Source organism: Budorcas taxicolor, chromosome 11 (genome assembly GCF_023091745.1).
Source record: "Budorcas taxicolor isolate Tak-1 chromosome 11, Takin1.1, whole genome shotgun sequence".
Classification (NCBI taxonomy): Eukaryota; Metazoa; Chordata; class Mammalia; order Artiodactyla; family Bovidae; genus Budorcas; species Budorcas taxicolor.
Genome location: NC_068920.1, coordinates 60,160,755 through 60,173,804, shown reverse-complemented (window position 1 = coordinate 60,173,804; position 13,050 = coordinate 60,160,755). Strand labels below are relative to the sequence as shown.

Genomic DNA, 13,050 nt, shown 5'->3' with positions numbered 1-13,050 from the left:
TAGAACTAGAGACTGTAGTTTTAGAAGTGCCACAGATTTATTTGGGGACTTAACAATAAATGCTTTAATTATGTCAAAATACATGCTTTCTGAGAATACAAATCTATCAGTTTCCTTGTATCTTATGAAAAACATTAGTAATTATTTAAATCAGAGTTATAGGAACCATTGATAAAGGGATTGTGAATCATACCTAAATAAAAGCCAACTTAATTTAAAGAAGAAATGTAAAAATTTCATTCATCTCAGAGAATGAGTAGCAGGGAACCTAGGGCTTTAGTGCGGATGAGCAGATTTCATGAGTATGAGTAGATCTCATCAAGAGGTGAGGAGGGAGACGGGGGAGTGTGAGAGGAGGAAAAAGAGGCCAGGCAGGGTCAGTGTGTGCTTCCTAAGGAAATCACAAAAATATTCACTTAGATTGCATAGGACATCAGATTTAGGACATTTAATGTTGATACTACCCTATTAGCTGATAAATCTTATTCAGATTTTGCCAGTGTCCCAAGAACGTCCTTTTTAGCAGCTTTTATTTTTTCTTTCTTTTTCTGATACAGAATCCAATCCAGGATCACCTTGTATTTCTGCAGGGTTTTTTTTTTTTTTTTGGGCGGAGGTCGGGGGCAGGGGGTGGCTGTCATTCATGACATGACACCGATGTGTACAATCGATTTATTTTTATAAAATGTCCCTCAATTTGAGTGTTTCTCACATTTTCTCATGAATAAATTCAGATTATATTTTTGTCAGACATACCATACCCTGGAGAAGGAAAAGGCAACCCACTCCAGTATTCTTGCCTGGAGAAGCTCATGGATAGAGGAGCCTGGCAGCCTACAGTCCATGGGGTCACAAAGAGTCGGACACAGCTGAAGTGACTTAGCATGCACGCACTAGAAAATACACTGTTCTGTCCCATTTTTGATGATGTTAATTTGCTCAGTCAGTTAAGGAAGTTTCTGTCAGTTTTCCACCGTAAAGCTGCTACTTTTCTCTCTGTTGTTAACAATAATTTGTGAAGAAATACTTTGTATTTACACGTACGTATCCTGTGTTTTCATCGGTCCTTGTTTTAATGTTCTTTGATTCTTGCCGGATTAGTTAGTTGTTAGTGATGATTGCTGGGGCTTCGCAGGTGGTGCTACCAGTAAGGAACCCACTAGACAGTGCAGGCAGATGTAAGAGGTGCAGGTTCGAACCCTAGGTCGGGGGGATCCACTGGAGAAGGGAAGGGTAACGCAGTCCAGTATTCTTGCCTGGAGAATCCCGTGGACAGAGGAGTCTGGTGGGCTCCAATCACAGAGTCAGACATGACTGAATCGACAGCCCTCACACACATGATGACTGCTAAATGGTGGTTCTCCAATTCCATGCTTTCTTCCACATTTACCAGCGCCCTGCTATGAGAATGCACTCTCTCTTTTCCTTTATCTTATCTGTCAGTCAGTCAGTTATCAAGATGGACTCAACTGATTTTTAGTTTGTTGGGTGGGTTATAATCTCTTACTCTTTTTATCTATTTTGCTCAAATTGTCCCATATTTGGCCAGTTGTTGTTGTTCAGTCCCTCAGTCATATCCGACTCTTTGTGACCCCGTGGACTGCAGTACACCAGGCCTCCCTGTCCTTCACCATCTCCCAGTTTGTTTAAACTCAAGTCCATGGCCTTCCATTTGGCCATTGAAAGCCTCTTAATCTTTGCTTGGGAGCCTGGTTTTATTCATCCACCCAGGAGCCTGGAACCTCATTGTTAGTTGATGTGTAAATGAAATTTCCCCTGCATTCACTTGGGTTTTGCCATCTGTGCTCTATGTTACTATGTGTTTGGTTTATCTTTCCTTGTAATTGAATACTGCTGCTCTCTCTAAAATCCTTTATACGTGGAGTAGAATGAAAGTAATCCCAGGACAAAGTATTATACACAAAATTATTTGCAAGGCTGTTTTTCTTTTTGTTATTTTGTTCTACTGAATGTTTCAAGTGTTCCAAACAAAGTAAATTTTTGGTATTGTTTAGATATTAAGTGAAAATAAATCATGACATAGAACTTTACCTTGCGTAGGAGCTGTCACAGAAACATGAACTTCAGGTCACTGAAAACTTTTGTGGCCATTATTTCAAGAACAGTGAATGTTGGACAACAAAAAATGAAAATGTAGAGTGCAGCGGTGATTTACAGGTGTTTCCCCCACTGAATGTGAGTATCTGTCTCACCGTGTTGAAATCAGATGTATTTGTTTCCCAGTGAATATAAGTATCAATTTAACCTCTGTTTCACCAGTATTGTGATAAAGAAAGATCTTAATTCATCAGCTTTAGGTTCGGTTCTTCTGTGTGTGTGGCAGGACATAGTGAGTGAGACGTTGGCACCACCGGTTCCTGCCTTTGTACCCTGCGCAGCAGCATCCTTGAAAGAGGACCCTTTAGTCACCCTTCCGTGATCCGCTGTCGCTGCACCCCTCTCTTCTGCCCACCCCAGGCGGGCCTCTGCCACCCTCACCCCATCAGAATAGCGCTCGTCAGGGTGATCTGTGACCTCCATGTTGTTAGACCCTGCGCCTGTTGCTCCAGCATTTAACACACTTGAAAACTGTCCTCTATGCACTTTCTCCTACTAAACCTGGAAGACTGGACTCTAAAATGTTGATAGTGATCATCCCTGGGTAGTGAGGCTGTGTGTTATTTTAACTGATTTTTTTTTGTCCTGTAAATTCTGAAGTGAAAATGTCTTTAATAAAAATTTTGGGAACTTCTGCGGTGGTCCAGAAGCTAATACGCGGTGCTCTTGATGTGGGGACCTGAGTTCAATCCCCGGTCAGGGAATTAGATTCCCCGTGCCACAGCTGAGACCCCACATGCCTCAGTGACAACTGAAGATCCCAGCACCGCAGCTGAGACCTGGCACAGCCAGATAAATATTTTTTTTTTAATCTTAAAAAAATTGTTTTTCAAAGGGTTCTTTTAAAAATTTGTGTTGAAGTATAATAAACATAAAGCATGCATATCAGAAGTGTAGGGCTTAATGAATTTTCACAACCCGAACCCACCCCCATAGACCCAGATCAAGTATAGACCATCTGAGCACTTTGAATCCCTTTTGGGTTCCTAACACCCTCACTGCCAACAGAAACCATTGCCCTGAAGAAGGAAGTCATTTTTCAAGTGTAGGATTTTGTTACGAGTGTTTAGGGTACAGTGAGATTTGTTCTCTGGTGTTCTGCCTTCAAATCTTTACTTTTTTTGTAACAGCTTTTTTCCCCCCCTCAATTTGTTAGAACTGTTTTTCCTTATGGAAATGCAAAAGTATAAAATGGAATTATTTTGTTCTTTTTTCCAGAATAAACAACTAATATCAAATACCGGAAATGTCTCAAACCAGGAAGGATCAACAGTAAGTCACTTTCTTTGCCTTTAAATCTAATATATACAAGTTAGAGTAAGACTGAGCAGAATCTGCTGATGGATAGATACTCATGATCCTAAGTAGGGTGAGTAGAATTAGGAAAGAAAAAAAGAAGTGTAATTTAAAACAGTGTATTTTCTTACATACGTCTGTGTGAATTCTGTACATACTTGTTTCTTTGTTTAAAAAATCTCTTTAAAGCCATAATTTAAGGGTAACTTCTGTGTAGTCTTCCTTTACTTTGAAGAATAAAATTGCACTGTCACATGCCTTAGACAGTAGAGCAGTGGGCTAGTCGGTATCACCTTTAGGGAAATAAAGAAACAGAAACTACGATGTAGCACCAGGTGGAGGGAAAATTTAGAATTGGGGGGAATTACTAAAAGTCAGAAGACTAAGAGGTTGAGAGGGTTATAGACAGTTGAGTGTAGGGACCGAAAGCAGATTTAGGAGAGCTTGGTGTTTGCTTTTAGACTGAGACTCTGCTTTTATGGTCTTGTTCAACCGTCTTACGGAATAGTCTGATAGTGGGAAGGCATTCAGCCTGCAGTGGTGCTGAGCCAACTCTGCTTCGTACACATGCTCTCACAGGTGGAGGAGTAGGCAGTGACAGGGAAGAATAGGAAATGCTCAGGGAGGAGGAGTGTGAGAAGTTTGGTCCAACCACAGGGGGGCGTTGGAGGGCCCCAGGCAGTTCCCAGGCAGGCGGGTTCAGCTTCTCAGTGGGTCTGAACTCTTAGCAACAGAGTGCCTGAAGGAATCTAAACAGTGTAGCCCAGCAGCCCCCGACCTTTTTGCTACCGTGGAAGACAGTTTGTCCACGGACCTGGGGTGGGGGGTGGTTTCAGGATGACCCAAGGCCATTGCACTTATATGCCAGCACTGATCTGCCAGTCAGAGCTCAGGCAGCAATGTCAGCGATGGGGAACAGCTGTAAATACGGAAAGCTTTGCTCGCTCACCCACCGCTCACCTCCTACTGTGTGGCCCAGTCCTAACAGCCCACGGACTGGTACTGCTCTGTGGCCTGGGGGGGGTTGAGGACCCCTGTTTTAGCCTATATACTGTATTTGAGTCATTTTCAATCATGTTATATGACATCTTTCTTCCCCTGTTTAATTTTAAAACACACACATTTAAAAACCAAATGCTTGATGATATTAAACTATTTGAAAGGTAATATAGAATGGTAACTTTAGGAGGAAACCTGTAGAAATACGAGAAGTAGAAAATATTGGCAAGTGGAAAAGGCTTTTTCCCTCCTCCATCCTTTGGGTCTGGAAGGATGGTGGTGGAAAAAATGGAGGACGTCTTCTGCTCCCCACTGTCCTGCAGCCCGCCTCTGTGTGTAAGGAGCCCGCTTCGTTTGTGTTTGCTGCATTGGGTCTGCCGTGCGGTGCCAGGTTCTCGGCTGCAGCACGCAGCCCTTCTCTAGTTGTGGGACTTAGGCTCCTCTTGTTGCGGAGCACAGGCTCTAGGGTGCAGAGACTCAGTAGTTGCAGCACATAGGCCTGGTTGCCCCCTGGCATGTGGGATCTTAGTTCACCGACCAGGGATCAAACCCATATCCCCTGCATTGGAAGGTGGATTCTTAATTGCTGGACCACCAGGGAAGTCCCCCCAGTTCGATTCTTAACGGTTGATTTAAAACATGGTGAACAGTTGTTTAGCTATATCTTACAAAAGCAATTTTAAAAAGTAACTCAAAGGATTCTTTTTTTCTCATTTCAGGATGTTGTAGCGAAAACACAAAGAGATGGGTTTCATATCTTTATTGTTTCTGTTAAAACAGAAAAAACAGATGCAAGCTGGAATTTGAACGGTACGGTTAAACAGTATACATGTCTACAGTCTGTTTTTACTGTATTCTGCATTTTTGTCATTAATTCAAATCTACAGTCTCTGTTAAAATATATTATTCAAAAAGAAATTTCTTTAATCACGAAACTGAATAATCTGTTTATTTCTGGGACCTAAAACTTTATGCTTATCTCAACTCTAATATTTATTTTTTTAACAGACTAGAAATTCTGTTTCTTGAAAATGGCCATCATTGGGGGTTTAAAAATTTGTTCTTTAAAAAGTTCAAAAAAGAAACAAAAAACATGTGTTTGTAGCCTAGGAGTAGAAGTAGCATCTCTGGCTTCTGTGGCTTGCCCTGAGCTCCCCTGCCCGCCCAATGAGGTAGACCCTCTGTCACAGGAAGCTGTGGCTCCTGGTGCCTAGTGTGAGCCCAGGCTTGCATCACACAGTTTTCAAGGGAGCAGATGCTCTCATAGGTCCTGGAATTGCCTTGTTGCTCACTTTCTAGGCTGGGCATCTGCTGGGCTGACAGTAGCCAAACAGCATGTGAGCATCTTGGGAGTTTACAAACTGCCCTGATTGACCCACTGGGACACAGAGGTGAAGCCACAGTCTATCTCTGAGGGGCACCCAGTCCAAAGGGGAGGGAGAAAGCAATGAGATGAGGGCATGGCTGCAGAGGAGACCCAGAGCTGTTCTTCCCACTGAAGCTGGTAAAGAGGGTGCTCTGGAGAATGTGAAGCAGGGCTTCCTCCTGGAGGTGCTGTAATGGGCCAGACTGGGCCACACAGGGGGCAGGGCCCCTGCTGCCACCCTGCTCCCCGCCTCCTTTCTTTGATACCAGGAGGCAGCTTGAAGCTTCTGCTGAAGAGTGAATGGTGCAGTAGCAGTTGCTGAGCCCTGCCAGTCTTGCGCTGTGCCTGCCACTGTGTTATTGCTGTCTCAGACAACAACCCAAACTAGATTCTGGAGTCCAGTAATTTGTCCAAGTTACGTTACAAAAGACAAAGTCCTCAGTGAGGTCAGGGACTCAGCCAGGGCCCGTCTCTGACCAGGACTACTTTGCTCTCTGCATAAGAGCAGAAGAGCCAACTTAGCCCATGCTGTGTACCACCATTTCTATAAGTGAAGATAGCTTGATAAGGTCACATAATCAAACAACTAGTAATTACCTAGTACTTTGTGTGTGCTAGGTAAAAATTTAGTGTTTGTTCACTTGGTTTATATTCTTGGAGCCTTAGAATGAGCTTGCATTGAAAAACTTACGAAAAACCTATTAATTTTAATACCTTAATTTCTTTATCCCCATCCTGCCTTCTCCAGTTTCTCTTTCTATGTTGGGACCTTATGGATATATCTCTGCGTCAGATTGGCCTCTAATGATTGTGAGTATCTCTGATAATTTTTTTCCTTTTTTAAAAAATGAGTTTTGTATCCTAATTAGAATATTCCAAAAATTTAAAGAGATCAGTGGCAGTGATTCCTTAGTAGCTAACACTGACACACCCTCTATTTCTGGTTCCATGGTGACTGGAAGATAAAGGATTGCAAACCTGAATGGAGAAATGCCAGTCTTCAGTTTTGTGCCAGCGCCATACGGTTTTAGTTGTGACCTTGTAGTACAGTTTGAAGTTAGGGGGCCTGATCTCTCCAGCTTCGTTTTCTTTTCCTTGGCTGTTGTCTTTTGTACTTCCTAGAAGTCTCAGTTTTCGAATGATCAGAAGGCTTGCCTGACTAAAGTTGCTTTTCTCCCCGCAGTTCTACATGGCGATGTGTATAGTTTATATCCTATATGGTGTGCTGTGGCTGGTGTGGTCCGCCTGTTACTGGAAAGATATATTAAGAATCCAGTTCTGGATTGCAGCTGTTATCTTCCTGGGAATGCTTGAAAAAGCAGTTTTTTATGCTGAATACCAAAACATCAACAGCACTGGGCTATCAAGTAAGTAGTGACTGTGTGTCCATGAACATGGTATAACCCAAGAGCCTCCTAGCATTCGTGAGCAGAGCAGAGGGGACTCCCCCTTACCACCCACCTTCATCCACTGGTTTGGGAAACCATAGTATAGATGAAAAGGACAGAAGCCAAGAAGAGAGTGTCAAAGTAGGTCTCTGAACTAGGATAGCATGTGTATGGTCTTTGCTTTCTGTGTTCTTGCTGACTTTCCCTGACTTCCCTCCTGGGGAAAAAAAAATTCCCTAAAGTTCAGCTACCAGTGACTGGCTTAAAGCAGTACAAAATTCTAGACTGGGGACGTTGGGTGCTGCCAGTCCTTTTAACACATTTCTTTTTTTCATCCATCCTCTTTCTTCTTTCCCCAACAAAAAAGAAAAGAAAGTTTGGTCACAGGAGTTGGATGAGTAGTGTAGGATGGATGGTGCCTGCAGCCTTTTACAAAGAACTTCATGTGACCGTGGGAGGCCCTGTCCCAGTTTACACAGTGGGATGTGGGACGCCGGCCGAGCATTCAATTGAGCATCTTCAGATGTGCCCCGGACTGCTGAAAGATAGAGTGCACTGTCTATACAGAGGGACTTCCCACTTCCAGTGGTTAAGACTCTGTGCTTCCAGTACAGGGGGCACAGGTTTGATCCCTGGTTAGGGAACTAAGATCCCTTATGCCTCGCAGTGTGGCTGGTAAAAAAAAGCGGGGAGGGAGGTGGCCAGAAAAGTAAAAATACAGTTAATTTCATCGCTGAACCTTTGAAAGAGAGATAGCTCAAAAGGATAGAAAGCACTCAGGATGTACTCGAATGGTCAGTTAGAATTGGTCATGGTGCAGATTTTCAAAGGGTGTAGTTATATCGTTCTTTATTTTAAAATCCTCTGGGGAAAAAAGGGTGAGTTGGAATGTAGATGAGACCAATACAGCATAATGTTGAGAAGTATTGGTGCTGAGTGATAGTACATGGGAGTTCATTATATTGCTTTCTCTGTTGGAGAGAGAGAAAACTGTATTGTAGTTTCTCAAAAATGAAAAGTTTAAAAGGACAGTATACAAAAGAGTAAAGCAAAGACACACATCTAGGGAGGCATGTTGGGGGTGTTATTGCTCTCTGAGAAGTTTTAGTGATGTATAAGCACGTGTGTGTGTGTGCGCACGCCTGCCCTAAACCAAATGAGGAAGAAAGGGTAAGTTGCTGCTTATGACTGGGTGTTAAAGCATTCCTGACTGTCAGAGGAGGCAGGTCAGCTTCTTTGCTGCCAGTGGTGAGGGGTCTCTGTCTGGAGAAGGTGGTGTGGACTTGGGTGAGGGGCAGCCGAAGCCTGAGATCTGTGAAGGGAAGGAGAGCCCACCTGCCAGCCTCAGGGCCGTCAAGCCCTCTGAGACGGCTCCACCAGGGCTCGGAATAGAAAGCCTGGGCAGCTGTCCTTATCTGTGAGGAGTCCTGTGGAAAGAGTGGAGAAGGCAGTGGGACCCCACTCCAGTACTCTTGCCTGGAAAATCCCATGGACGGAGGAGCCTGGTGGGGTGCAGTCCACGGGGTTGCCAAGAGTCGGACACGACTAAGCGACTTCACTTTGACTTTTCACTTTCATGCATTGGAGAAGGAAATGGCAACCCACTCCAGTGTTCTTGCCTGGAGAATCCCAGGGATGGCGGAGCCTGGTGGGCTGCCGACTATGGGGTCACACAGAGTCGGACACGACTGAAGCGACTTAGCAGCAGCAGTGGAAAAGAGAGGTGCCAGACGGAGCCTGAGCTGATGTTACTTCCGATTTCCCCAAGTGTGGACTCTGAAACCCAGGCTGTCTTGCTTAGCATTGGTCCTGGAAGGACAGAATCTAGAAAATCAAGCAGTGAAGAAACAGTGCTTGTTGGGACATAGCAAGGGTGCGCTAAGGATAGGTCAGTTGGCTAGTGCTTCGGCTAGGCAATTAGGCAAATGTATAAACTTATTGCACGATGTATCTGAACTTCTTCAAGGTATTGGACAAGGCCTCTTCTTGTTTCTTCTGGAGAGGATGGAGAAATGTGAGCTGAAAAGAATAACTAGGTGAATTAAGAGCCGGTTTCTGAGTGTCTTTTTCCTCCTTTCTGTCATCACACCAGAGCTCTCGTCATCTCTTGGCTAGATTCTGGCGTCGTCTCCTAAGCATTTTCCTCTCCTATGTTCCTTTCCAAGCCATTAAGTAGAGCAGTCTTGATAAAATAAAGCTGTCCATTTTATTCTAAGGGTCAGCAAGCTCTTCCTGCAAAACCTACACAGGAAATATTTTTGACTTTGTTGGCTCTGTTGCAACTTCTCAGCTACTGTCCTAGGAGCGGAAAGATGCCACAGACAGCAAATGGACGTAGCTACATTCTCCAATAAAACTTTTATTTACAAAGCACATGTCAGGCCAGATTTGGCCTATAGGCTGTAGCTCGTCAGTGCATTTTTCACCTTTTTTTTTTTTTGACTTATTTATTTATCTGGCTGTTCTGTGTCTTCATTGTACAGCATGTTGGGGTCTTTAGCTGTGGCATGCAGACTTTTGGTTTTGTCACGTGTGATCTGATTTCCTGACCAGGGGTTGAGCCTGGGCCACCTGTACTGGGAGCAAGGAGTTTTAGCTACTGGAGCACCAGCGAAGTTCCACTCTTATTTTTTATTGTCATTGACTTCCCAGCAACTTTAGCAGCCAGACCAGACTCATGGCTGGCATAAAACCCAGGTGAATGGGCCATGCTTCTGTCCCAGTCTTATTTTGACCTCTCTCATTACATGCCTTGCTGCAGACCTGCCACACTTTCACGTCTTGCAGCATTTTTTTTTTGGCCATGCCGTGAGGCATGCAGTATCTTACTTCCCTGACCAGGGATCGAACCCACACCTTCTGCAGTGGAAGCGCAGAATCTTAACCACTAGCCCGCCAGGGAAGTCCCGTCTTGCAGCGTATTTTGCTTTTTCTCTTCCTTCACGCCGCTGCGCGTGCCATTTCCTTTGCTTTTCCGCTTTCCCGCCTCCGAACAGTAACTCCTACCCAGCCTTCACCTCCATCGAGTCCCTTGGACTGCATGGACATCAAAGCAGTCCATCCTAAAGGAAATCAGCCCTGAACACTGGAAGGACTGATGCTGAAGCTGAAGCGACAGTATTTTGGCCAGCTGACTCATTGGAAAAGACCCTGAAGCTTCAAAAGAATGAAGGCAGGAGGAGGAGGCTGACAGAGGATGAGATGGTTGGATGGCATCGCTGACTCAGCAGACAGGAGTTTGAGCAAGCTCTGAGAGATAGTCAAGAACAGGGAAGCCTGGCGTGCTGTAGTCCATGGGGTTGCAAAGAGTTGGAGGCAACTTAGCAACTAAACCACAGCAACAACAGCCTTCAAACCCTGGTGTAGATGTCACTTCTGAGAAGCTTTTCCTGCCCCATGAGGTGTAGGTCGCTTTCCTTGCCATCCTGGGACACAGACGGTTTTCTCCAGCTCTTGCTGCATTCTGTCCTGCCCAGAGTCCAGGCTTCACAAGGGCGGGGAACATGGTGTTTCTTTTCCTGTGACAACCACACAGTAGGAGTGGAAATCAGTAAATGATGGGGACAACCTGGAGAAAAGAGAGCACTTGAGGACATTATGGTTTTCAAGTATTTACAGGACAGGAAGGGACTCTGGGCTTCCCTGCTGGTTCAGATGGTAAAGAATCTGCAATGCAGGAGACCTGGGTTCGATCCCTGGGTCAGGAAGATCCCCTGGAGAGGTGAAGGTGAGGTGAGGTGAAGTCGCTCAGTTGTGTCCGACTCTTTGCGACCCCACGGACTGTCGCCTACCAGGCTCTTCCATCCATGGGATTTTCCAGGCAAGAGTACTGGAGTGGGTTGCCATTTCCTTCTCCAGAGGATCTTCCCGACCCAGGGATCGAACCCAGGTCTCCCACATTGTAGGCAGACGCTTTACCATCTGAGCCACCAGGGAAGTCTCCAGGGTCAGGAAGATCCCCTGGAGAAGGGAATGGCAACTCACTCCAGTATTCTTGCCTGGAGAATTCCATGGATAGTGGAGCGAGCCTGGCGGGCTACAGTCCAGGGGATTGCAGAGAGTCAGACAAAAGTGAGTCTACTACTACGAAGGAGCTCTAGTTCTTTAGCCTCCAGTGGGGGAGCGAGAACAGAGGGGAGCTTGAGGAGACCGTGCCCCATAGAGCCGATCTGATACAGAGCGAGTTCTTCAGGAGGTGGAGAATCCCCTTCACCGAGGTTGCAAACAGCATTAGATTAGATGACCTTTAAATTTAAATATGGCTAATTCGTCTGAGGTCAGAAAATAGTTGTACATAGTACATGTGTAGAGTCTTGGCGACAGGTGTCCAGGTGGACCCAGAGCAAATGGTTTTCCTTCTTCCCCGTCAGCCCAGGGGTTACTGATATTTGCGGAGTTGATATCTGCGATTAAGAGGACTCTGGCTCGCCTCCTGGTGATCATCGTGAGCTTGGGATACGGCATCGTAAAGTAAGTAGAAAAGACACCTCACCTCCACCCTGTAATCGCATCCATCTCCATGATAACCCCTGTGAAACTGGACAGGGAAATATCTGCCAGGATGTGTTTTTTAAGGGACTTTAAATTCTTGAATCAAGTAATTATTCGGGCGCGTCAGGCCTCAGTTGTGGCAGTTGGGGCCTTTGTTGCAGCTTGGGCTGCTCTAAGGTGAGGGCTCCAGAGCGCACGGGCTCTCTAGTTGTGGCACAGGCTTAGTTGCCCCGAGGCATGTAGGATCTTAGTTCCCCGACCTGGGATCGAACTCGTGCTCCACCTCTGCATTGAAAAGTGGATTCTTAACCACGGGACCCCCAGGGCAGTGCCTTTAATGGATTTCCACGCGCTGGCTGTTTTGTGTGTGCGTGCTCAGTGGCCTCAGTTGTGAGCGACTCTTTGCGAGCCTATGGACTGCAGCCCGCCAGGCTCCTCTGTCCATGGGATTCTCCAGGCAAGAATACTGGAGTGGGCTGCCATTTCCTCCTCCAGGGGATCTTCCCGACCCTGGGATCGAAAGCATGTCTCTTACCTCTCCACTCTTCTGCATTGGCAGGCAAATTCTTTACCACTAATGCCACCTGGGAACTCCTGCTGGTTTGTACTTTCCTCAAATAAAGATACTTTTTATAATTAGATGAATAATCAACTTTAAGGATAATGGAAAATTTTAAATGATTCTTGAGGCTCAGGTCATTTTCTGTTTCCTAGGCAGCACAGTTAGGTGTTATGTTTGTGTTTGAGATATTGTAAGAGAGCATGCTCTGATTAAACACCAGGTCAGAATTTTTGTCTGAAGCCTGGCTATCCCCTGCAGATCCTATCAAGATCTTTTCTCCCTCTTACCTTTGAGTCCCTGGTTGTGAACAGGAAGGAGTCTGTTCCCTAAGACTCTGATTCCCAGAAGCTCAAACCTTCATACTGAACCATAGCTACATCTTTTTTTCTTTTAGTATTTCTTTATTTATTTGGCTGTGGTGGATCTTAGTTGTGGCATGTGAACTCTTCGTTGCAGCATGTGAGATCGAGTTCCCTGACCAGGGATCAAACCTGGGCCTTGGCATTGCATGCACTGAGTCCTAACCACTAGACAGCAGGGAATCCCGGATATTTCAGTTCTATTTTCAACTTGCCAGTTGCTAAAAACCATCATCTTTGCATATTCCTGACTCAGTTATACTTTCAAAGAGTCCAAACTGTTATTTTAATTCTTTTTAATTTGAAGAATGAAAGCTGAAGTCTGTTAGGACTGTTGTTTGGAGGTATTGAGAGAGAAAGTGGTGGGATTTGATTTCCTGACATCCTGCTCTTTCTCTACACACGTCATAGAATCAATCAGTGGATTATCTCTGACAAAACACATCTCAGAATGGTTTACAATGTATGTTC

General features: G+C 45.1%; 1 protein-coding gene across 2 annotated transcripts in view; it reads left to right on the top strand.

Moving 5' to 3' along the window:
* Nucleotides 1-13,050, top strand: part of TMEM87B (transmembrane protein 87B) — a 46,822-nt gene that overhangs the window by 11,177 nt on the left and 22,595 nt on the right. For both annotated transcript variants that reach the window (XM_052648810.1, XM_052648811.1), the window contains 6 exons: nt 2,062-2,196; nt 3,337-3,390; nt 5,133-5,223; nt 6,528-6,589; nt 6,963-7,146; nt 11,538-11,637. In XM_052648810.1, coding sequence (XP_052504770.1) covers nt 2,062-2,196; nt 3,337-3,390; nt 5,133-5,223; nt 6,528-6,589; nt 6,963-7,146; nt 11,538-11,637 — 626 coding nt within the window. The remainder of the gene's footprint in view (nt 1-2,061; nt 2,197-3,336; nt 3,391-5,132; nt 5,224-6,527; nt 6,590-6,962; nt 7,147-11,537; nt 11,638-13,050) is intronic.